The sequence below is a fragment of the Podarcis filfolensis genome (assembly GCF_964270895.1).
Source record: "Podarcis filfolensis genome assembly, chromosome: 9".
Lineage (NCBI taxonomy): Eukaryota > Metazoa > Chordata > Lepidosauria > Squamata > Lacertidae > Podarcis > Podarcis filfolensis.
In genome coordinates, this window is record NC_139610.1 from 20487150 (window position 1) to 20513294 (window position 26145).

Below are 26145 nucleotides of genomic sequence, written 5' to 3' on the forward strand. Positions count from 1 at the left end.
GGTCCCCGCTCACCACATGCAGGAGGGAGGAGAACCCTGAACAATGGTGCGCAAGCCCTTATAAAGACTTTTGAAATTGCCCACCCTGTAGCCCAAGACCACCACCCTAAAAAAAATCATACATATATCACAGAAGGAGAAGTCCTGCCTGCCAGGATACCTGAGAATGGTCACTGATTGTATTGCCTGGGCAGCCTGGCCATTCTTTTATGATGGTTAATACTTTAGTTCCTGAATCCAGGTCACAGGCATACACAAATACGCCCTTAAGACAGGATTTGCAAGCAAAAAGACAGTAAGGGATTTGCCTTCCTTACTGCAGAGGAATATCTGAGGTCACTGGGAGAGTTAACATGGCTTCAGGATTGCTCTCCCATACTATTTCAGACACATGGTTCATATATTTAGATATGTGTGCATTTATGAATATTTATTCTATATTTCAGACCTTGAGATTCTTATAACAGATGGTTGCAGATAAACCCCTCCACTCTCCATGGTCCTGAGGCTTCTTGGGCTCCCCTATGGCTGTGATTTACATAAGAAACAAAACGTAAGGAGGGCCCTGTTGGATCAGGCCAAAGACCCAGGGTGGCTAGTCAGATGCCTATGGGAAAGAAGCCCACCATAATAATAATAATAATAATAATAATAATAATAATAATAATAATAATAATTATTTATTTATTTATTATTTATACCCTGCCCACTCTGGGCGGCTTCCAACAAAACACCAAAATACAAGGACAGGATTACTCTCCACACTTGTGATTCCAAGCAACTGGTATTCAGCGACATGCTGCCTCCAACAAAGAGACAGAACGTAGCCATTGTGGGTAGTAGCTATGGATAGCCTTATCCTTCATGAATTTGTCTACTCTTCTTTTAAAAAAAAAAAATAATAATAATAATAATAATAATAATAATAATAATAATAATAATAATTTTATTTAGACCCCACCCTCCCCAGCCAAGACTGGACTCAGGGCAGCTAGCAACCAATAATAAAAGCAGGCTGACTGAAATACAACTTAAAAAACAAGATTAAAATACAACATTAAACAATTAAAATGCAGCCTCATCACAGGAGGAGAAAGGAAAAAAAGGGGGGAGGGAATCAAATTGATTCTAAGCCAAAGGCCAGGCGGAACAACTCTGTCTTACAGGCCCTGCGAAAAGAAATCATATCCCGCAGGGCCCTGGTCTCATGAGACAGAGCGTTCCACCAGGCCGGAGCCAGTGTTGAAAAGGCCCTGGCTCTGGTTGAGGCTAATCTAACTTCCTTAGAGCCCAGGAGCTCTAGGGTGTTGCTATTTATGGACCTTAAGGTCCTCCATGGGGCATACCAGGAGAGGCCAAGTAACACCGTGATAATCTTGGTTGCCCTTTCCTGACTCTTCTCCAGTTCTACGGTGTTATTTTGGAGCTGAGGTAACCAAAACTGTACATGGTATTCAAGGTGTGGTCACACTATAGATTAGCAAAATGGTGTTATAATATTGATAGTTTTATTTTTTGATATATTTTCTTTTATAATACTGATTTAACTTTTAATGATCCCTAGCATGGAATCCCAACTTTTTCACAGCTGCCACACACTGGGTCAACATCTTCACTAAGCTACCAGTTTTATACTCAGAGGTCAGTCATTCCTGGTCTGTCACACCAGTTCAGACCCAATGGGAACAAAGATGCACAATTTTGTGACTTCGCCACATGGCAGAGAAGAGGCGGCCATTTTGTTTGGGGCAATATGTAGTTCTAGCCTGAGCTGCCCTGTTCTCTATGTGAGGCATAGAGTAATAGAGGCTGGGAGAGGTTGGGTGCCATAGGCATGGGCATCAATTATATGTACTCGGGGCAGAACCACATATTACCTTCCTGTGGCCATGTTCCTAAATTTATTTTTCCAGAATTAATACAAGTGTAGGGCCAACAGATACTTGTAGTGAAGAATGGGCAAAAGGTTGGAGACATTCATGTTGATGTTCCCTTACAAAGAAAATATAATTCTTCTGTGAGCTTACCACAGAACACTATGTATGTAACTAATGTACGAGAATGGTATTTTAATGTGTAATCTTTTATAACCTCATCAATTACCTCAATTTTGGTTAAGAGATCTTGCAGTTCCCCTGATTCATTCATTGACAAAATTTTCTCAGCACCCTGTAAGGAAACAGACAAAATTTGTTAATGTAACGGCTGAGATATAAAGCTTTGTTGGAGTTTTTGTCTCGACAATTTTGCTGAAAGTTAGAAAACAGGTGCTTTTTAAAAAAAAGGGGGGGGAAAGAAATTTATTCACAATATCATCATACTTTTTCAGCTGGCCTGTGTGTGCTTTGACTGCTGAACACAGGATTATTACATATTGTATCTCATGTTAAGTTGTGGGTGAACATATCAGACGACACAGTGAGAGCCAGTGTGGTGTAGTGGTTAAGAGCGGTAGTCTCGTAATCTGGTGAACTGGGTTCGCGTCTCCGCTCCTCCACATGCAGCTGCTGGGTGACCTTGGGCCAGTCACACTTCTTTGAAGTCTCTCAGCCCCACTCACCTCACAGAGTGTTTGTTGTGGGGGAGGAAGGGAAAGGAGAATGTTAGCCGCTTTGAGACTCCTTAAAGGGAGTGAAAGGCGGGATATCAAATCCAAACTCCTCTTCTTCTTCTTCTTCTTCTTCTTCTTCTTCTTCTTCTTCTTCTTCTTCTTCAACAGCTCTTGTTTATTCAGAGGCCAGAACAGAACTGAGCTGAAGGGCTCAGTCAGCCTGCTTATATAGAGCTCCAGTACAACGTTACTGTAGCAACTTTCTAAAACTATCCAATCACTGAACGTCACTTTCGATCCTTCATTTGCATAACTATCTACAGTATCCCCCTGCTGGCCCAGAGTGAGAACTTCAGTACATAACAGTATCTCATATATCTTGTACTACATGATCACTGCAATTCCCAGTCCCTCTTTTGCAATACATGCTTTCTTATAAATAAAAAACGGAAGGCACCTTGTTAATATGTCAAAGAGGCAATTTCTTATACATATAGTGCATCAGAGAATACAGCTAAATGAGCATGAGAAAAACAGTATTTCTACTGTTCAAGCATTTCCAGCTTGAATTCATCTGGAGCATGTTGAGGATATGATGCCAGGGGAAGAAAGATGATGAAAAATACCATTATGACACTAAAATCAAGATCCAGCCGTGAATAATAAAAATAATTTAGGTTGAGTACATAGGACCCTGGGGGATTTCTGAGCTCTGAAGCAAGGCAGTAATGAAGAGGTTCTTCGTTTTTCATCTTGAAAGTACAAAAGGTTACTGTAAAGAAAATTAAACTGCCAAAGAAGATATAAAACTTTCCTTTGGCTCTTTCTGCTAATCAGAGAGGACCTGTTGAGGAACTGAGCAACACTACCAGGGCATTTGTATTTAATGTGTGCGTTATTCAGGGTGTGGGGAGGGAGGGATTATACTTGCATATACTGGTTGCTAGGTGTAAGGAGTGTACCCATATCTTGGGCCCTCCGATAAGGGGTCAATTTGATTGTTTGTTTATTAGATTTCTATACCAGCTTTCATCCAAAGATCACAGGGCAGTTTACAATATAAAAACAAACAAACAAAAATCCCAAAGCGACAAATAACAACTCCCGCACCCTCATTTAAAAGGCCATAGATGGTTTAATTAGCCAAAGGCCTGGGAGAAGAGTAATGTTTTCGCCTGGCACCTAAAGATATGTAATGAAGGCGCCAGGTGAGCCTCTCTGGAGAGAGCATTCTACAACTGGGGAAGCCACCACAAAAAAGGCCTGTCCTTGTGTTGCCACCCTCTGGACCTCTCGTGGAAGGGGCACACAAAGAAGGGCCTCAGATGATGATCTCAGGGTCTGGATAGGCTCATATGGGGAGAGGCAGTCCTTGAGGTATTGCAGTCCTGAGCCGTTTAGGGCTTTATAGGTCAAAACCAACTGTGCTGGTCCCGTGGGTTAACTGTGAGGCGAGGTCTGAGTCCAGTCCGAGGTCAAGGGTGCAGTATGGAGGCAGTCCGTCAAAGATGAAGCTGGGTCCAAGGCAGGGAGTCGGGTGAGGTCAGGAGCTCCGGCAGGACAGGGTGCAGGCAGGAACTGGCTACCAACAATGTTGCTCCCGCAACTTGGGCCTGGGGCTGGCTGGCTTTTATTTATCTGCCCCGAGGCATAGGGCGGCCCCGGTCCACAGGTGACTCACCTCTCCTGGCCTGGAGTCAAGCACTCCTCCTGCGGGAACTTAGTTCCCGCCGCCTCTCTGCCCTCAGCCTCTGCAGCTCAGGAGAGGCTGGAGGGTTACCGGACCCAGAGGCAACCTCAGCCTCCCCTGACGAGGCTGAGAGTGGAGCACCTGCAGGCAATGGGTCCTCCATCACCTCAGGAGCCAGAGCAGACTCAGCTGGTACCTTCAGGCTCAAGCCCCAGCCCCGGCTCAGCTGGTTCTGGAGGCGGGGAATCCTGTGCAGGCTGGGATTCCTCAGGTTCAGCCTCCGAGTCCGAATCCCAGGCCATCACACCAGCACTTTTAATTGGGCATGGAAACTAATTGAGCATATAACGCCAATCCTGCCCTGGCTGCCAAACAATCTTGCCCTGGTGAGCAAACTGGCCACTGAATTCTGCACCAGCTGAAGTTTCTGAACTTTGTTCATAGGCAGTCCCACCTATAATGTGTTGCAGTCATCTAGCCTAGAGGGTAGCAGAGCATAGATGACAGAAGCTCGTCTATGTCCAGATAGGGGTGCAGCTGGACCAACAGACAAAGTTGATAGAAGGCACTCCGGGCCACTGAGAACACCTGAGCCTCAAGCAACTGCAAAGGATCCAGGAGGACCCCCAAGCTACATACCTACTCCTTCAGAGGTAGTGGAATCGCATCAAGAGCAGGCAACGTCCCATCCATCTGGTCTAGAGAACCACCCACTAACAGTGCCTCAGTCTGATCCGGACTGAGCTTCCGTTTGTTTACCAGACTGCTCCTTATCAAACAGCCTCCAAAAGTTAACCGGGGTCCCTTTGAAGCCTCCTTAGGTATTGCTATAAATTGCTATAAATGTCAGAAAGAAATGTGATGCCCCCAAATTACAGAAAACCAAAATATCCCTGTCGGAGCGAAAACAAACCAAAGTTGGATAAACCCAAGTCTCTAGCCCTAGTCTGGACAGTACCTAACTTACCAGTCTCTTTGCAGGACTCTTTTCTCATAGGTAGGCATTTCCCTTGCAGCCTTCTTCACCAGCTCCCCAAATTTCTGTATATCACTTTGATATCCGCTTGATCTCCCATCACCATTGCACATCAGCAATGGTGGATGCCTCACCCTTGGTGTTTAATGGGCCTTGGGGCACCTGTCAGGTCTCCAAGTTCACCTTATACTCCCCAAATGAATACATAGGAAAGATATGCACCCCCTTGCAGATGCAGCAGATACATGTATACAGAAGCAGTCTAGGGACTCAGCTACATTAGTAAAAAAAACCCAGCATTTTGATTGTGTTATAAACATACAACACCAGATGGCGCTGGAGAGTAAAAGAAATTCTATGTGATTTTTCATAGTGTTGTTCCCCCCCCCCTTTTGTTATAATGATTTAATTTTTGACATATTTATCGTGGGTTTTTTCCTGTGTGTAGATCCATCCTAGGACTGTAGTTCAATTTTTTTACACTGAGCTAGGGTACTGTATGTGAATTCAAGAGGTGCAGAGGGGTTCAGATCAAGTTCCATGGTCTTCAGGTTTCTAACTGCTATAGTCTAGAGAAACTGCCATTCTTCTGCTGCTGCCATTTTCAAGTTGTAAAGATCCTACAGAGACTAGGCCCACACACACACATAAAAAGCTTTATTGAAATTGAGAGTGTGTGAGAATGAGGCTGGGAACTTTTCTCTGAAAACAGTCTACTCCTTGGGATGGGATGGGATGGGATGGGAAGGGAAGGGAAGGGAAGGGAAGGGAAGGGAACCCTGCTCTCCTTAACATCAGTTCTGTCTGCTCCCAAGAGAGTCATCACCCCAATGCTTGAGAATTACTTCCCCACATGTGCATTTTGAACAAAGATGATGCATTTAGAAGTGCAGCAAATAACAGCATGCATTTTTTATGTAGCTATATGAAGCCTTGTGATTTAATACTTTTTAAACAATTTAAAGTGTTTCCTTACCACAACAAAAGAAAAGTACATTTCTGCAGAAGAAACAAAAAAATACAATACTACAAGCATTTCAGTGACGAAATTTCTCTGGTACTCAAATGCCACCTGCTGCTTCCTTTCTGTGGTGTTCATGGGAGACATTTAATATACAATAGATACCTCCCATACCAGAGATGGAGATCCTCTGACCCTTGGGCTCCTAATTTGGTTCATGAGACCCTTTACCTCAAACCATTCCCACCTGCGCAGTCAGCTGGTCAGTGGTGGCTACAAAGTCTGCTTCCTTTGCCTGCACTGTTTGATTTCAAACTGCATGGATAAAGGGAAATGCTTCATCTGGTGTCACAGTGACATCAAGCGATTGATGTCAGGTGACTGTGTGGTTTCAAAAACACCTACTGGCTGGATCCAGTTTCCCACTCCTTTCCTATACAGTCGTACATTGGATCCCAAATGCCTTGGCACTCGGACGTTTTGGCTCCCGAATGCTGCAAACCCAGAAGTGAGCTTCCTGCAGCCAATCAGAAGCCACGCTTTGGTTTCCGAATGTTTTGGAAGTCGAACGGACTTCCGGAACAGATTCCTTTTGACTTCCAAGGTACGACTGTAATTTTATCAGCAGTTCTTATAAAGCTGGGGCCTTTAAGGTATGGTTACCCAACGTCCCCATTTCCTGGGGACAGTCCCCGGATTTACAAATCTGTCCCCGGACAAAATCCGTCCCCGGAATGTCCCCGGATTTCATTTAATGTCCCCGGATTTATATTTTAAGTGTTGTAGATTATATAGTAGGGGATGAATGTTGCATGATTGGTTAAATGGTACAAGACACATCATATGGGGACTTCTGGCGAGGCAAAATGGCAGATGCCACGGCAGCGGGCAGCTCCTGAAGCCAGCCAGAGCCAACTGTGCTACCAGGCTGGCTCTGGGCTGCTGAGACTGCTGCTGCCACTGCCGCTGCCACTGCCGAGAGGGAACTGGGGACGCCCGGCACGTCAACTGGGGGAACCACTGACGCACCCACACCCACAACCCAAATCAAGCTGGAAGCGACTGCCCAGTGGCATTCCGGGGCCAGTAAAATCCCCGGAGCCAACGCAGGGAGAAGGAGGAGAGGAGAAGGAGAAGGAAGAGAGAGAAAGAGGACGGAGAAAAAAGAGGGGAGCTGCTGCCGCTGCCACTGAGAAAGAGAGGTAGGAGAGCACAGGGAGGGCAAGGAGACGTGGCCAAGCCCAGGCCCGACCTGAACCTACTCCACAGTGGTTAGCGCTCCAAGAAAGCAGGCCAGGGCCCAGAGGAAGGCCGTGCAACAGAGGAGACCGCAGAAGAGAAGATATTACTTCTTTATTTTTTTAAAAAAAATAATTTTAAAAAATAACTTATTTTCTCTTTTCAAAAAAAAAAGTGTCCCCGGATTCTTTGGGGAAAAAATCTGGTAACCATACATTTAAGGTGACTGCTAGATTTACCGCCACTGCTTTATGCAGGCAGTGTGGTGAGCTGGTTGTGCCCATTTGGCAACTTGCTTACTTTGTTTAGTGCTTTGATTGACGATCTCTGTGATTTCAGGGCAAATGAGAGTGAGCTGGCTTGTTGGGATGGCCCAGGGTTTTGCTTTGTTTGCATAGACCTGCTTCATCATAAGGACGGGTACAGGAGCTGTTTGGTGTTTCTAAATAGCCTTAAAATAAAATATCTACTTGCATAGGCAAGCAGGTTTTAAGTTTATAATCACTCGGCCATTGTCAGGGCTCCCCCACCCCTTTCTCAATACCTTTCAATACCTAGAAATGAGAAGCGTCCAGGCTCCTTTTTACGTAACCTTCTAGTCGAAATAGTTTCATTATGTATGCTTCATCGTTATCCCAGCAGAGGGCATGATTCATTTTCAGATATAAGCAGCCCTTGGCCAATATAAATGTTACAGACACACTAAAGTGCACTTAACAACATGGACAGAGGCAAGCTAATGCCACGAGATGATTTATCCTTACTTGGATGTGGACTCAATAAGGCTGTCCACCACATTTGAAGAACATAGTTGATGAATCTTTTGCCTTTCAACTTACTAATTAATTGATAAAATGTATTGATGGCAGACCCTTAAAACAGGTGTCTTTGGGGGATACAGCGGGAAGTATTAGAAAGCGTACAATTTGATTAAACAGAAACCACTATTCATTGTTAAAAGGAAAGGACATCTTTCGGTTTTCCCCCCCTTTGCAATTCAACTGACTTGCAACCTCAGTAAATATGTACACTCTTCTCTCCAGAGGTTGCTGGAATACAACTCCCATCATCCCTGATCACTAGCTATTCTGACAGGGGCTGATGGAGGTTGGAGTCCAACAACATCTGGAAAAGCACATGTTCTTTATCCCTAGCATATAAGATGGGGTAATAAGCAGTTTTGGGGTGTGGGTGGTGCTGTGGGTTAAAACCACAGAGCCTAGGACTTGCCGATCAGAAAGTCGGCGGTTCGAATCCCCATGATGGGGTGAGCTCCCGTTGCTCAGTCCCTGCTCCTGCCAACCTAGCAGTTCGAAAGCACGTCAAGTGCAAGTAGATAAATAGGTACCGCTCTGGCGGGAAGGTAAACGGCGTTTCTGTGTGCTGCTCTGGTTTGCCAGAAGTGGCTTAGTCATGCTGGCCACATGACCCGGAAGCTGTACACCGGCTCCCTCGGCCAGTAAAGCGAGATGAGTGCGCAACCCCAGAGTCGGTCACGACTGGACCTACTGGTCAGGGGTCCCTTTACCTTTAATAAGCAGTTCTATCCCATGTTTTCAGGTGCCAGGTGGGCACAGCAAAGAGGACTGCCTCAAACCCGTGACCAGCAACTGGACCCATTTAGGACCCAGAGCTCCACTCCTTCCTTACCCCAGGAAACATCCTGAATGACACTACCATCAATAGCTGTCACCCACTCACACTTTTGGCAGGCGCAGCAGAGACATCCGCATTGGGGCCTCCACTGTCAAGAGTCTGATGGAGTCAACATGGAGGAGCCTCTCCACTGCATCCAAACCCACCCCAGTGCCGCAGATGAGGGAGTTGGACTTTGGATTGCTCTGTTAGGCTCTCACTCGGATGAGGTAGAAGGTGAACAACCGTATCTGATTATACATGATAGCAGTGATTCCTGCATTCTTTTTTTGAGGCTCCTGGGACTGAAGGAATTGCAGCAAGCCTGACTGTCCTACTTGTAATTCACACACTAGCTGCTCTGTGAGACTGTGGTCTCTAAACTGTGGTCCTACTGAGCCTCTTGGGCTTGCTGAGCGGAAGGTTGGCGGTTCGAATCCCTGCAACGGGGTGAGCTCCCGCTGCTCTGTCCCAGCTCCTGCCAACCTGGCAATTGGAAAGCATGCCAGTGCAAGTAGATAAATAGGTATTGCTGTGGTGGGAAGGTAAACAACGTTTCTGTGTGCTCTGGTTTACATCACGGTGTCCTGTTGCACCAGAAGAGGTTTAGTTATGCGGGCCACAACATGACCCGGAATGCTGTCTGTGGACAAATGCCGGCTCCCTAGGCCTGAAATTGAGATGAGCGCCACAACCCCATAGTCGCCTTTGACTGGACTTAACCGTCCACGAGTCCTTTACCTTTACCCTACATGTATTTGTACATAAGATTCTTTCAAGTGCCCCATTTGATTTTTGAAAAGGTCTTCACAACAGGAGTTTCATACCTGTGTAGCTACAGGGTTGGATAATTTTGTTTTGTTTCAAATCAGTTCCACACAATTTTGCCAAGTCAGGTCAGGATGTTGTGGTTTCTCACAAGTGAAAGCCCTTCCTGTTAAAGGGCATGAACTGGGTTAACAGGACAGATTTATTGATCAGCTGCTGCTAAAAATGTAAGGAAACACAGGGTGATTTTTTTCATTTTCATCTTTTATAATAATTTCTCTATAAACATATGGGTCATATTTCTTCAATATATTCAAGGAGCCTTATGTAACAAAAAGGAGACTGCATAACAAAACAAACCTGATAAAGGCTAAAACTAAGGAACACATTTTTTTAAAAAAATAATCCATATATTATCACACTCCTTATGGCTTTGAGAATAAAATAGGCTTGCTAAATTTATTCCAACAATATTCTACCAGGCGATGAAAATACTTCTGAAAGACTAGATTATATGTTCTGCTATTGACCCCAATGTGCCTCTGTAAATAAATAGATGGCATTCATTTCATGACAATCTGATAAGATCAGCTGCAGTACATTGAGCTGTTTCCCCAGCAGTCCAAAAGAACTAAAATTATATCATGCTCAGCATACAGGTTTTCAAGCAGAGAAAATAAAACTCTTCCATGAACTACCTTAAGGCTCATAAAAAAATTTCATTGGCTTTTAAAAAGTATCGCCCAAAGTCTCTGTGTGTGTGTGTGTGTGTGTGTGTGTGTTTATTGGAGTATTTTTGGGCTGCCTTTCAGAGCATATACTCTCAGAAGGCTGTTTACAATACACAAAACAATTGTAAAAGCAGATAAGATTAAAACACTATTTAAAGCGCAACACATTGATGGCAAATGAAACCACATCATTATAGCTCAGTTAAAATGTAATGTGAGCAGCAGCAGCAGCATAAAACCATCAAGAAAAAAAAACGACCTGAATTCAAATCACCAATATATATCCTTGGATAATGGGTTCCATAGAGGTGGCACATGCCCCCACATAAAAGCCCCCCTTGTGCCTGACAACCAGAGGTGCCAAGTTCCCCAAAGACTGAGGGGGCCCAGCGCACATCACACACCTGTGACATCATACCTGTGACGCAAGCATGACGTCACATCATTTGGAGGAGGCCTAGCACTCTGGAGGATCCAGCCACTAAAGCGGCCCTGCACTCGACTCCATACTCAGCCTGCTCTGTCCCTTCAACATTCAGGGGGCCTGGCCCCCTTCCAACAAAAACTGAGAGTACCTGCTGCCAACCTATTTTATCTTAACAGTGGGCATAAAGCAGGGGCTCTGAAGTTGATCTCAGTTCATGGGCAGCCTTATGCAGGTGAAGGGAGTCCTATAGGCAACTGCCAATTGAGGAGAAATTACCGTATTTTTCGCTCCATAAGACGCACTTTTTTCTTCCTAAAAAGTAAGGGGAAATGTCTGTGCATCTTATGGAGCGGATGCATGGTCCCTGGAGCCAAATTGCCCAGGGGTGAAAAGCAGATCGTGCTTTTTTTTTTTAGAAAGCGGGAAGGGGGTGTTGAAACAAGCCGCTGATCGGCAAGCAATCAGGAGGGAGATAAGGCTGCGGGTAAAGGAGGCTGCCGGGGGGGAGGTAAAGACAGTGAACTTGCAAGGAGAGGAGACAGGAAGATTAAAGCAATGAGGAGAGAAATTAAAAGAAAAGGAGGAGCAAAAAACTGCTCCAGCTAAGCAAAAGACGCTGGCAAACAAGAGGGAAGGGGGTGTTGAAAGGAAGCAGCTGATTGACAAGCGATCAGGAGGGAGATAAGGGACACTAGCGATAAAGGAGGCTGCCTGGGAGGATCCTCAGGATTTTTGCATTGGGTCACCCCAAATTCACCATCAGATCACATAGCATGTCCATGGCTACAACCTGCACCCAAAAAACCACACATCCACGGTTTCGTGGGGCCACAATGGAGCAAAAACCTGGTTACAAAGCACGGATCCACATGGATTCTCAGGATTTTTGCATTGAGCTACCCCAAACTCACCGTCAAATCACAAATCATGTTTGTGGCCACAGCATGAACCACAAAAATCATACATCCACTGTTTCGTTCAGAATATATATTTTTTTCTTGTTTTCCTCCTCTAAAAACTAGGTGCATCTTATGGTCGGGTGTGTCTTATGGAGCGAAAAATACGGTAATCTTAGTCATGACTCCACTCTCCTTCTGATTGGGAGGGGGGAAGTTGTATACAACTCAAGTTAGAAAATAAGGCAGTTATTCAAAAGTAAGTGGAAGAGTTGGAAAGATGAAGCCAGAAACCTGAAGAGGAGAAGAAAGGCTAGAGAAGAAAAGGGCTGAAACGCTGAAAAGCCTTAGAGAACCCAGCTGGACACTATGGCAGAAAGGAGCCAGAATGAGACCACAAAGCGGCTTGGAAGACAAACTGAAAGATACAAATCAATACTCCCTTGCTTGGTGTATTGGTAAACTTGGATGCATTTATCTTTCTCTTTTTAGCTCTTATGAGTTTTCTCAAACAGTCAAATTAGTTCTTTTTCCTAAAATAGCGTAACTCAAAAACTGTGTAAGTTGCTGCCTTAACAAGCCCTTAAGTAGGCTGACAAACATAATGGCAGTTTAAGTAGGCAGCTTTTCTTCCAAACTGATGCGGCAGCCTAAAAAGCAAACTGCCTCGTCACTAAAAACCTGCATCGAAAAGGTAATGCACCCAAACCCAACCAAAGTTCCTTGGCTTGGCCTAGAAAGTACAGAAAATTCTGGCAGCTCTCATACAGGTCAGGCGCTGTCAAAATGATGGGCGTAGGTGGGAAGAGTTTGACAGTGAGTAAGAGCATGGAACTGAGGAGAATGCATTCTGTGGAGCCTGGACCTTGCAGCGCACATTCGGTAGCTGAGGCAGGGTCTCACTGCAGACAGAAAGTGGCAAATTTCTGTGGCCACTGCACCGACTCCCATTCAGAATCAACTCACTGACATTTCAAGCATTAGTGACGTGGCAAGCTGTGCTGCTTAGAAAACATCGCCAGGACTTGGAACACGAGGCTGGAGGACCGATTTGACAGAAATTGCAGGAAAAATAAAGACTTGGGTCTAACGGCTTGCTTAGCAGAAAATTGGTCAGACGCCTTGTTATTTACCCTGTGCCTAAATGCCAGCATAGGTTGAGCCGGTGAAAATCTAGAAGGTTAATAGGCTGTTTAGTGGCGGAAACAAGAGAGAAATTAAGGTATCCACTTGGGGGCAGTGGTGAAGTTAAGAAGAAGGAGGAGTTGGTTTGGCTAGCGTACGCCCCTTCCCTCTGATGGTACAGACTACAGCCTTTGACATCACGTACGTACATGGCGTTTTGTTGGCCTTGATGCGTGATAGAATTTTGACATTCTCAGTTAGTACCCTTAAAAAAAACAACCTCCTGTACTGAACCTAGACTCTAAAGTCAAGGTAGGGAGCATTTATGATTTTTTACTTTTTTAAATCACCAGACGATACTGACTTTAGAGATCTGATCCATAATGTAGATCAGGCTCTCCAACCTGGTGCCTTCCAGATCATTCGGACTACAACTCCCATCAGTCTCAGCCAGACTGCTGGCTGAGGCTGATGGGAGTTGTAGTCCAAAAGTTCTGGAGGGCACCAGGTTGGGAAAGACTTCTGTAGATGTTATGGGAACCTGATTTAAGAGTTTTCACTAACATAGCATTTGAGAAACGCATCCTTTTGCGTGGGCTTTTAAGTGATGTCCCAGTGGCGGACCTTGAGGTCTCAAATTCCAGCAGCGCCATGTGTGGTGCCAAAATTTGGCATTCACCCCCTCTCATGCTCCATTCTAAATAATGGTTGTGGCATTCCTTGTGTCCCCCCTCCCCAGCTCTGAACCCAAACTCTTAAATCTGCCTCTGCCAATGGCTAAGAGCCAGGACTCAAATAATAATAATAATAATAATAATAATAATAATAATAATAATTTATTATTTATACCCCGCCCATCTGGCTGGGCCTCCCCAGCCACTCTGGGCGGCTTCCATAGAAACCAAAAATACAGTAAAATATCACACGTTAAAAACTTCCCTGAACAGGGCTGCCTTAAGATGTCTTCTGAATGTCAGGTAGTTGTTTATCGCTTTGACATCTGCTGGAAGGGCGTTCCACAGGGCGGGTGCCACTACCGAGAAGGCCCTCTGCCTGGTTCCCTGTAGCTTTGCTTCTCGCAATGAGGGAACCGCCAGAAGGCCCTTGGCACTGGACCTCAGCATCCGGGCAGAATGATGGGGGTGGAGACGCTCCTTCAGGTATACTGGACCGAGGCCGTTTAGGGCTTTAAAGGTCAGCACCAACACTTTGAATTGTGCTCGGAAACGTACTGGGAGCCAATGTAGGTCTTTCAAGACCGGTGTTATATGGTCTCGGCGGCCGCCCCCAGTCTAGCTGGATTAGTTGTAGTTTCCGAGTCAACTTCAAAGGTAGCCCCACGTAGAGTGCATTGCAGTAGTCCAAGCGGGAGATAACCAAACAACTGCCCTCTCTCTCTCTCTCTCATCCCCCAAGATGATGCCCAGTGCTGCTGCAAAAAACCCAAACCACCTAATGAGTTATTACGATGTCTGAAACCTGCCTGTTTATTTTCATGCGTCTTTCTGCCATTCCACGTAGTTGCAATAGCAGATCCTGCCATGGGGATCCTGACTTGACCTCCTGGCCACTGAGTCATTTCTGCTTACTGGTCAGAGAAGGCAGTGTTAGGATATAGTTCCGTTCCACCTGAAAAGGAACAGGCATGACTGTTGTGTGTCACAGGCCTGTTTACTTCCAGCACAGGCTTGCTGGGAACTTCCGTTTGTATACTGCTGTTTGCTGGACACGAAGGGAAGCAGACATGTTTTTCCTTTGTTCCTGATGCTGGATAAACACTTGTAAACAATGCTTACATGTGCTTCTGTCCGCCACTTCCGTTGTGAGGATTTATTCACTCTGCTGATAAGAGCGTGCACAGCTTCTGAACATATCAGAGGCTCGTGTCGCTGATTGATGCTGTTCTGGGAACTGGTGTTTGCCTGGCTGCCGGCCGGTGGCTGGAGCCAGCTGGGGGCCTGCCAAATGCCCCCGACTCCCCGAATGAAGGAGGTGAGGACAGGTGACCCTACCTAGGCCCGAAGTCACCCCCCCAAACCAGGCCTCAAAACTGTCCAAAATTCCTTTCTCTCTTCTAAAAATCCACAGCTAAAGTTTTCCTCTCCTTTCTCACAAGATGCATAGGCAAAATGTTATTCTTTTATCAGTACGAGAAGGCTTCAAAAAGCTAATGAATAGGCTCTGTCAAAGCAAGTCTGAGAACTGACTCTTATCTCACTCTGGTTGTAACACATCTTGGACACGCTGAACGCAAGGCTTTTCATCCCCTTTCCTGGGAAGGGCGCCAAGAGTCCAAAACAGTCCCAAGACAGGAGCTTTCTGTTCATGCTCAGGAAACACATCATGGGGCAGGACTCTTGAGGAGGAGGAGAAAGGGGAGGGAACTGAAGGGGAATATATACTCTGTGTAAATGGCTGTGAACTCGTGCTTGTTTGTGAATTTATCACACTTGCTCCTTCTACCAGCCCGGATGGTAGAATAAAGCTTTTTCTCTGAATCTATTCCTTGAGTGTCTGTTGACTCCCATTTCCCTGTCCCGGGCGCAAAGCTCTTTTCACCCGAGGCTAAAAAGGCTACACCGGCAGCATCCCAACAGGCAGTATGGAGGGCAGCATGGTGTAAGCGCCCTGGGAGGAGTACCAGAGTGGTTCAGCTTGCACATTTTCACCACTCCGACCTCACCACCACCTCACCCAGGACGTCAACTGCTGGGAGGTCAGGTGAGAGCTTCTGCCCCACCACGCCATCTGTTATTGCCACATGGCGGCATGACACGTTCGTGCCATGTGTCAACGAGAAGCAGGTCCAAATCATCGGGATCATCACACGGCCATTATCAGTTATAATTTTGCATCACATCTGAAAAGACAGGCGACGATGCAGACCTGTGTCGCTGTTACCCATTGCTCGCCCAGTTGCCTTAATTGCCTCTTCTTCAAAAGCAGAGACAGCAGTGTTAATTAGCCCAGAAAAGAACCACTGTCGCACATCGCATTTGGCTTAATTGCACAACTGAGCACCGTCCCATCTCCACCTCTGCCCATTTGCTGCCTGTTTAGGACACTTCCCTGTAACGTGAAATACGTAGATTTTGCTACGACAATAATGTTTATTTATTTGATCCTTTCAGTTATTAATAGCCTGCTCAAGAAAGTGAGAAGCAACAAAATGCACACGAAAGACAGTATTTCGCTGAAATACGACAATGTAAAAACAAGACAGTGTACTAACAACATAACGGCGTCAGCCGACTCAGGAGCAGCGCTTTCCATCTCGGGTTTTGCATGTCAAAACAAGCACTTGAAATCTGCCAGCCAGTGCAGAGCTTTCTACACTGGTGTTTTCTGCTGACGGCAAGCTCCCCCCACAAGCAGGCTTGCCGTGGCCTCCTGCGCTAACTGCAGCCTCTGAACCAGACCCAGAATCAGCCCCGCGTAAATTGAAATTATTTATTTGTTAATTGCATTTATATCTTGCTCTTCCTCCTAAAAAGGAAAAAGAGGGGGGGGAACCAAGGCAGAAAACACATAAAGTGATCCAATTGAAACATCCAAAAACCTCTTAAAACTATTCCGGCGCTTATGCAGACTGGGATAAAGTTCTCTTGTTGAAAAAGGAAGGTTTTCAGGGGCCCAATGATTCCTGCTTTGCAGGCAGTTAGACCTCGAGGTCGCTTGCAGCTTGACAATCATTCTAGAATTAAAGCATACAATAGAGGTGGCTTGTATCTAATTTGAAAGGATGTGTGTCACTACACACTAAACACTTGATTCCTATCTTGTATAGAACAGACCCCTTGAAGAGATGGCATCTGCAGGACCCTCTCTCCTGAAGAGGGCAGTGATTGACTGGGTATTTAAGAGATACCTGTGGCGTTTGCCCGTTCGTTTAGAGCCTGTCCGTACGGGGAAAAAGAAAGGGTTAAAAATGTAGACCAATAGGAAAGCTGGAGGCGGAGCCTACATGTGTATAAAAGGGCTTCGCCCGAGGTTTGATAGAGTTGTTGGTGGGTAGTTGGTTGGTTTTAGTGGGATGGCTGGCTGGGAAAGGCAGTTGGAAAAGCAGTTGGCAGGCAGTTGGAAATAGAGAGACAGGGCAGTGGGTTCTTGAGTGAGGGGAGGTAGAAGAGATAGAGAGGAAAATAAGACTAAGAAAGTAAAGAGTAACAACGTTTGGAATGCCGTTGTTTGTGTCTGAAATAAAATACACTCTTCAAATGAGAAGAAAGAATGATGTTAAGTGATTAAGTTAATTTTACGAGAAATTTGTTTTGGAAAACTGTTACAATGATATACACTGAAATTCAGCCAGGGGGATTTGAGGAAGTCACTTAATAATGTTACTAAGATTGGATTAAGTGCAACTAAGATGTTTGTTTGTTTATTTATTAAAAAACTTTGGAAAATCAATTGGAAAAAAATTGGAAAAAAAGAAAGAAATAAAATACACTCTTCTTTATTTACTTGAGAACCTGACTGAGACTGAAGTGATTTTACCAGGGAGGACCTGGTTGGTGGCAGCGGATTAGTGGTGTACGGGTCAATAGTCCGTGAGACGACCAGGGGCTCCATACGAATGCCACAATACCTTTTAGATATCTGGGTCCCAAGATGCATTGTAGGGCTGGGCGATAATTGAAAACTGGTTTAAAGTCCATATAGTGATATCGGTTTCATAATTTATGACCTGGAAATATATCACAAATCATGGTGTGTGTGTGTGTGTGTGTGTGTGTGTTGTGCCAAAATCACAGTATGGGGAAAGCCATGAAGCCAGCCAATGCCTCTACATAGCTCCATCCTTATTTCAGACATCGTGATATATCAGTATATATCACAATGTTGAAAACCAATTATCACCCCGCCCTAATGTATAGGGCTTTGTGCAACAGAACCAGCACCTTGATCTGAGCTCAGCAGCTAATTGATGGCCAGACATTATGAAAACATCTAGAGGACTTACGGTTCATCTTTTCTGAACAAGAATGATTGAAATCAGCATGATGTATAGCAACAGTTTATTGAAGACTTCACAGTAAGTAATTGCTCTAATGGACACAGGAGGACAGCCAGTTCTCTTTAGGTATGGTTGGGCCACTGAAGGAGAGCCATTGGGTTTTATTATGCAAAACACTTCTGAAATAGAATTATTTCGTTCTTATCTTGTCTACACATTATTCTAGACATGTTTTGTTAAGTCTCTCTGCTTGAATTCATTATGACTGCTATATATCGATTCGCGTTCTTTGTATTCCTTTCCTTTTGATACTGTATTTTAGAGAAACTCAAACAATGGTGAAGATTTGTGTCTTGTTTTTATACATGCATTCCTGATTATTTCTCATGCTTATTGAGTAAAATGTGCATCGTAGGGAGATGGTATTCAAGCATATGGTACTTACCCCAAGATACTGGCCTTCAATAAACACAACTGGTAGCGATGGGATTTCACCTACTTTCCTGCACCTCTCGTCCAGTTCTTTCCCATAGTCACCATTCAGTGCAATGTTTTTCTCTTCAAATTTCACTCGATGGTTTTGGAAGATCTTCCGAACCAGCTCACACCGCTCAAAGGTTGTTCTAACCACCCGAAGGCTGGTTGTGTAAATCACTATGCGCCCATATTCCAGAACTGATGATACCTGTAGAAGAAAAATGAAACATTTTTTTTTTCCTTTGCATGCTCCTTCATGGTGCATTTTTGCCTCAACCAAACATCACATAACTGTACCAACTCAGCCCTAAACATGGGCATTATTTCGCTCTTACCTTTCCTATCTTTGAGGAGCAGTAGGAGAGCTGAAAATAATGCCACGATATTTCACATCTGCCAACCAATGAGCCTCTTTGATTTCAGACAGTACGAGGGTATATTGGTCTAAAAAGCCAGGGACATAAATTTTCACTGCCTTCTAGCAGCTATTGTGGCTCATTTACCAGAAGCAATGTATTTAGCATTAAGTTTGGACGTGTATACTTGATTCTGACCAAACTAAGCCTTCTGATGTATGTTTTGCTCTAGGATGCTTTTATCTCTTTCTGTGGTGATCTATCAGCCCAGATCTGACCCACACATCCAAAAGGTAACAGGGATTGCACAATGCCTTCCTCCCTGCCACTGCCTCCTCTCTTCTTCTCCCCATATCCCCGGCCATTTTTAAACGTTTTGCTGGACACGGCGCAGCAAATGGGGAGGACAAAGGGCCCCTTCTCACCACGGCGACTGCCATGGCTAGCTGACACCAGTGGCCTCTGCGGCAGACACTTACTGCGTTCTTCTGCGGTGACCCAGTGACACAGCATGGGAAAGGAAAGTTGATCTCCATTGGTGCAAATTTTGCCTAACAGATGGGCCAGCCCTCACTCTGTCATTGATTTGTACCTTAAATGCACAGTCTACCCCATACCCTCCAACAAATGTCTAATACAATAGCTAGTAGTAGTAGTAGTAGTAGTAGTAGTAGTAGTAGTAGTATTAGTATTATCCCACCCACCTGACTAGGTTTCCCCAGCCACTCTGGGCAGCTCCCAACATATATAACAACATACAGTGATACCTTGGGTTAAGTACTTAATTCGTTCCGGAGGTCTGTTCTTAACCTGAAACTGTTCTTAACCTGAAGCACCACTTTAGCTAATGGGGCCTCCTGCTGCCACCACGCCGCCAGAGCACGATTTCTGTTCTCATCCTGAAGCAAAGTTCTTAACCCGAGGTACCATTTCTGGGTTAGCGGAGACTGTAACCTGAAGCATCTGTAACCTGAAGCGTATGTAACCCGAGGTACCACTGTAATAAAACATTAAACATTAAAAAACTTTCCTATGCAGCGCTGCCTTCAGATGTCTTCTCAAGGTTGTACAGTGGTACCTCGGGTTACAGACGCTTCAGGTTACATACGCTTCAGGTTACAGACTCCGCTAACCCAGAAATAGGACCTCGGGTTAAGATCTTTGCTTCAGCATGAGAACAGAAATTGCACGGCGACAGCGGGATGCCCCATTAGCTAAAGTGATACCTCAGGTTAAGAACGGTTTCAGGTTAAGAACAGACCTCCAGAACGTTCTTAACCTGAGGTACCAATGTATAGTTACTTATTTCCTTGGCTCGGGCAGCTGCATACACTGGCAGAGGAAGAGGAGTGCGGGGGGAGCGCACCGCCCCCGGCAGCACGACCCCGGTGGTGCCATCGTGGCTGCCCCCCCCTGCCCACGCTGGGTGCCATGCCCCTGCAGGCGGCGTGCCAGGCCCTGGGACGCGTGCCAGCCCCTCCCCCACTGGTCTCATAACTATACCCACCAACATTTCTTCGATGAAAATAGGGGCATCCTAAGGAACATTCCAGGATCAAAGCAGGAACTGGGACGGCTTCTGTAAATCCTGGATTGTCTCTGGAAAATAGGGATACCTGAAGGGTCTGCTACCCCTACCAACCAAACAGCTGGCCATGAACTTGATTTGGAAGCCACCTGCTCCAGCGTTGCCCTCCTCGCCTCAAAACAGTCAGTGACCCCTGCCAGGCTACGATTTAGCTGCTCACCGCTCGGGGCCACATCTCCTGTCAATTTGAAGAGTGTGTTCGTGTGACCTTTACCTCCACAAATTGCACTCCTGGTTTTTGTAGCGAGGCTTCCACTTTTGCATGCAAGCCCTGCTCTGCCACCAATGCTTTTTGTTTAGCGTTTTACTTCTTGAAATAAATACTATCAGTCACACGGAAAAGTGGAAATGGCCAGAAGCAAGGATGCCGGGCCGCTTGCTAAAATGATGGCTTTCAGAGGAGCAGCCTACAGCCTTGCAAAACAAGTGACCCCTTAGCTTCTGTTATGTGAGATAAAGTATGATGAGATGCTCTGCTTAGGCATGTGTGTGTGTGTGTGTGTGTGTGTTCGTGTGTTCACCATACAAAGTGCTACTGGGATCTTTTTTTTCCTGACACATTTCTGCTAAGCTTTCAACGTCTTCACACAATTTATACAGGCTGTTTAAGTCACTCAAAATCTCAACACAGTGCAAAACAATTCCTTTGCTTTCAGTGCAGACTGAATTGCTCACACAATATCACAAAAATGGCAGCCTCCCTATGATTGACTTTAAGTCTTGTGAAAGTGACCAAACTCCCAGTTTCTTTTGTAGCTAGAAAGCACGCAGAACACCTCCCAGCCACACAGGAAGCCCCCAAAGCTGATGGCTCCCCTTCTCACAGTACTACAAGTCCATTATATTAAATAAAGTGGGCACAGAATCTCATTATTTCACCTCCCAGCCACCGAAAAGTCACAACATGTCCATTTTTGTTTTGTTGTTTCTCTATCTGCAACATGATTCCATTTTTACCTGCCCACTTCCCATAATAATAAATATCAAATTCTCATCTCAACCCTTCTACACTCATCCAACTCTTCTGCACTCCCATGCATATGAGGTAAACATCTATCAGCACATGAATACTTGAGAAGGTTGATTATGCTGGTGATATTGCCCAGACTAGCCTGATGCTCTACTAGCAGACAGAAATGCTTGCACACAAATTACAAAGGAGTGCTTTGGGTTTGTGACTTTGTTGAGACATATTACTCCAATATAATTAGCTCGCTCATCCCTCTAACCTGCCACCCCTAAGACCATTATCCAATGTGTGTGTGTACATAAGGAAACATGGGAAGCTGAAAAGGGACATCAGCAGCCACTGTGGGAAGCCACAATGTGTGAGTCACTTGAAACAGGGAGCTCCACCTGTAGGACAGAGATGCATTTCTTTCTCCCACAATAACAGCTTCCCGTGGGAAAGAGACACTGCCTGCTCTTTGCTATGTTGCAGCAGCAACAGCAGCACTGCAGACAGCCAGAGGGTGGCGCTGTTGCTACAAACTGTGCAGAGGTCAGGTGAGTCTAGGAACCAATAGCGTTCCAGCCCAAATCAAATGTTGCTTGCTCCCTCCCTAAGTGGTACCACTGTGGTGTTAATCCTGTTTCTGTCCGTACATAGAAGCAGGAATTTATTTCACAGCACAATCCAGCTCTCTATATGCAAATAGTAAAGGTAAAGGGACCCCTGACCATTAGGTTCAGTCATGGCTGACTCTGGGGTTGCGCACTCATCTCGCTCTATAGGCCAAGGGAGCCAGCGTTTGTCCGCAGACAGCTTTCCGGGTCATGTGGCCAGCATGACTAAGCCACTTCTGGCGAAACCAGAGCAGCGCACGGAAACGCCGTTTACCTTCCCACCGCAGTGGTACCTATTTATCTACTTGCACTGGCATACTTTCATACTGCTAGGTTGGCAGGAGCTGGGACTGAGCAACGGGAGCTCACCCCGTCACAGGGATTTGAACCACCAACCTTCTGATCGGCAAGCCCTAGGCTCTGTGATTTAGACCACAGCGCCACCAGCGTCCCTAAACCAAAATCTCTGGTTGCTGGCATTCATGTTCTCTCCCCCCCCCCCCCGGTGCAGTGCCCCCTCTGCCCTTGTGCCTGGTACTTTATGGTACATCAATGTGGCAGCCGCTATATGTAGCTTGAAACGCCCTTTGAACAGAAGCCGCTGATCCCAGTGGGAGCAAATTAATTGTAATATTGTGTAATTATCTACCGTATAACCAATGTCTTCTTGGCTGAGCAATTCAAATCCAATTAGAGAGACAAAGATGCTTGGTTGTGCTTAATCAGTGGGTTCACTAGAAGCTAACATCGCTATATGCATACAAGGCTTTAAAAAATATCTCTGTTTACAGCAGTCTTATTCTTATCCATGAGTCACTTTGTCTGTTACTATCAGTAGAATGGTGGTATCTCTGTGGGGGGTGGGGTGACATCTGAGCCCCAAGGTACTTACATTAATGGCTGAGAGAACCATATGTCCTAGCCAGGAGAAAGTACAGTGGTACCTCAGGTTACATACGCTTCAGGTTACATACGCTTCAGGTTACAGACTCCGCTAACCCAGAAGTAGTACCTCGGGTTAAGAACTTTGCTTCAGGATGAGAACAGAAATAGTGTTCTGGCGGCGCGGCAGCAGCAGGAGGCCCCATTAGCTAAAGTGGTGCTTCAGGTTAAGAACAGTTTCTGGTTAAGAACAGGCCTCCAGAACGAATTAAGTACTTAACCCGAGGTACCACTGTATACTGTAGAGGTAAGGAGGGTTGAAAGTAGACCAGAAGTGACCCCCTGCCAATTTGGGGGAGATTCTGGGAATAGCAGAGGAATGCAACTGTGCATGGCCCTAAGGGGGATGCATGTTGAAGTAAGGGAAGGAAAATCGCAGCTAAGAAGCTCAAATATATATATTTTTGACTGACACTTTTCTTTGGAAACTAAACCAATGTCCAGACTTTAACATTCAGAAACTTTGCTTGCAGAAACTTATAGATGAATTAAAACATGACATTTGCAGTCACAAGCTTATCCCAGCATGGGTTTACGGTGTCTTCTTCTAACTTCCAAGCAACTGTGTTTTTCTCTCTTTGCTGAGTTTAACAGTCAGCCTTCTGTATCTTAATTAGCTCTGCAGCTCCTCTGAGAGATTTCCTCTTTTACCTTCTCCTGCAGCTTAGTTCTCTTTCTTTCCACCACAGAGGGAGCACTCCAACACTCAATTCAACTTGGCAGTGCTCACAGTGGATTCTAAAATGGTCACCTTGCATCACGTAAAATGGAGTCTCTCCTTCACTCGATACCTCCCGTGTGACCAACGTTAGCCAATCACATGAGAAGTACTAAAGAACTCTCTATAATTCAATTACTAACCAATCAAATTTAAACACATAGTAATGCATACGATCATGTACAATTTCAGTGAATTAAATTATTATACTTAATGCGGACAGAACTGTGAAACAGTGACCTCAGGTATGAGGACCCCATTCTTGGAAGCATATGGGGAACCTAGGATGGGCCATGGGGTCATAAATCAGGAGAAAAGGTGATATATATCTATCTCTGTTGGAAGCAATCCTAGGCAGTGATAGGATGTTAGTGGGTTTCCCTGCCACCAATTCAGATAGCTCCATCCTCACTCCCTTTATACTGCAATCCATCGTTTGTCTTGCTGACTGGGGATAATGGGATTATAGTCCATAACATCCAGAGGGCTACAGGCTGGTCAAGGTTTCTATCACTAGCTGTGGTGGGAATGTAAGAAAGCAAATAACTTCTGGGAAATGATATATAATGAGATGAAAAAGATGTTGAAATATACATTCTTAAAAAAAAACCAGAAGCATTTTTACTTGGTATTATAGGCCAAGACATTAATAGGCAAGATGTCAAACTGTTCTTATATGCAACAACAGCGGCAAGAGTATTGTTAGCCTAGAAATGGAAGCAAGTAGAAATTCCGACGAAAGAACGGCAGGCGAAATTAATGGACTATGCAGAATTGGACAAAATGACAGGAAGGATTCGAAACCTGCGGGACCAGAGATTTACAGAAGGTTGGAAGAAGTATATGAATTATTTGAAGAGCAACTGTATTCAACAAATTATAATATACGAAGAAATATACGAAGTGTTACAAAGTAGAAAAAGATAAAGATATTGGTTATGAGTGTGACATGTAATAGGGAAAATAAGAAATGCATACTAAGAGATTAGATTGGAAAATTTTCAGACAGGACTGATGGAAGTCAAAAAGATTGAATAAGACGTAAAAGTATGTTTAATTACTGTTGAAAATGATATGTTAAAAACATATATATATATATGTCAGGGAACTGCCATCGAAACTAGAGGAGGAGGCGAGGCCCCACAACGATGCTGGAGAGGGGCCAAGCAGGGAGAGAGGCAAGTCTCCTGTTGGGGAAGAAAATCAGCGCTACACCAGGGATAGAGGGGGGCCAATGGGGGAAGCAGAGAGCAGGCTCCGGGACTCTTCACTGGACACCAGCGGGGAGAGCACAGGTCCTCCGCTACCCACGCCCTCCCTGCGCAGGAGACTTCCGCGCAGGGAGAGTAGGAGGAGACTGGGCGTCAAACAACTTTTATGTTGGAAAAGGTTTAAGAAATGCCCACTGACGGATTCTGCCAGCGACTGAACAGCCACGGAGTGGATGGCTGTCCAGTGAGAAATGGTTTAACCAGCCAACCTAGCCCAGCGCGGCAGCTATTTACGCACAAGCAACCCCTAAAGCCATTACTATATATATATATATATATATATATATATATATATATATATATATATATATATTCTATCACTAGCTGGGTCTAAGACATAAGACCCAGGGATAGCTCAATCAGTAGAGCATAATCTCAGGGTTGTGAGCTTGAGTCCCACATCGGGCAGGAGATTCCTGCATTGCAGGGGGTTGGACTAGATGACCCTCGGGACCCCTTCCAACTCTACAATTCTACGATCCTATGCGGAAGACTGTTCTTCAACATGAGTTACAAGGGGTAATCACTGCAAATGGATTGCTTGGCTTATATTTTGGGAGTGCTTTGCTAGCCAAAACAGGTGGCTACTCGCTCTCAAGATAAGCTGCAGAAACAGCCTTGGCCCAGTATACCTGAAGGAGCGTCTCCACCCCCATCGTTTTGCCTGGATGCTGAGGTCACCGCCAAGGGCCTTCTGGCGGTTCCCTCATTGCGAGAAGCAAAGCTACAGGGAACCGGGCAGAGGGCCTTCTCGGTAGCGGCACCCGCCCTATGGAATGCCCTCCCATCAGATGTCGAAGAGATAAACAACTACCTGACATTTAGAAGACATCTGAAGGCAGCCCTGTTCAGGGAAGTTTTCAATGTGTGATATCTTAGTGTATTTTTGGTCTTTGTGGAAGCCGCCCAGAGTGGCTGGGGAAACCCAGCCAGATGGGCGGAGTACAAATAAATTATTATTATTATTATTATTATTATTATTATTATTATTATTATTATAAATGGCTCAAAGTTTGGTCTAGTCGCTCAGGCGGGTGGGTGGGTGTATGCGTGTGCATGCACTTCTGACTCCCTATTCTCTCCTGTCACAATAGCAGCAGTTCCCTTATGCAATACCTCCGTCTGTGAGTCTCGGTGCCCTTTACAAAGAGTAATAAATCTCTACAGTCACCAGCTCTTCGCTTTATGGCTCTGCAAGGAAGGATGCCCAGCTGCCTTGCCCTCTGCTTTCTCATTTCTTCCATCTTCCACATAAAATTCATCTCAAATGC

The 26145-nt window shown here is 45.2% G+C and overlaps 1 protein-coding gene across 1 annotated transcript in view; it reads right to left on the bottom strand.

The window, feature by feature from the left end:
• The window catches only part of GRXCR1 (glutaredoxin and cysteine rich domain containing 1), a 53268-nt gene that overhangs the window by 1054 nt on the left and 26069 nt on the right, over positions 1-26145 (bottom strand). The window contains exons 3-4 of the mRNA XM_083630771.1: positions 18402-18641; positions 2104-2169 (exon numbers count right to left, since the gene is read on the bottom strand). Of these exons, the coding sequence (XP_083486897.1) occupies positions 2104-2169; positions 18402-18641 (306 nt within the window). The remainder of the gene's footprint in view (positions 1-2103; positions 2170-18401; positions 18642-26145) is intronic.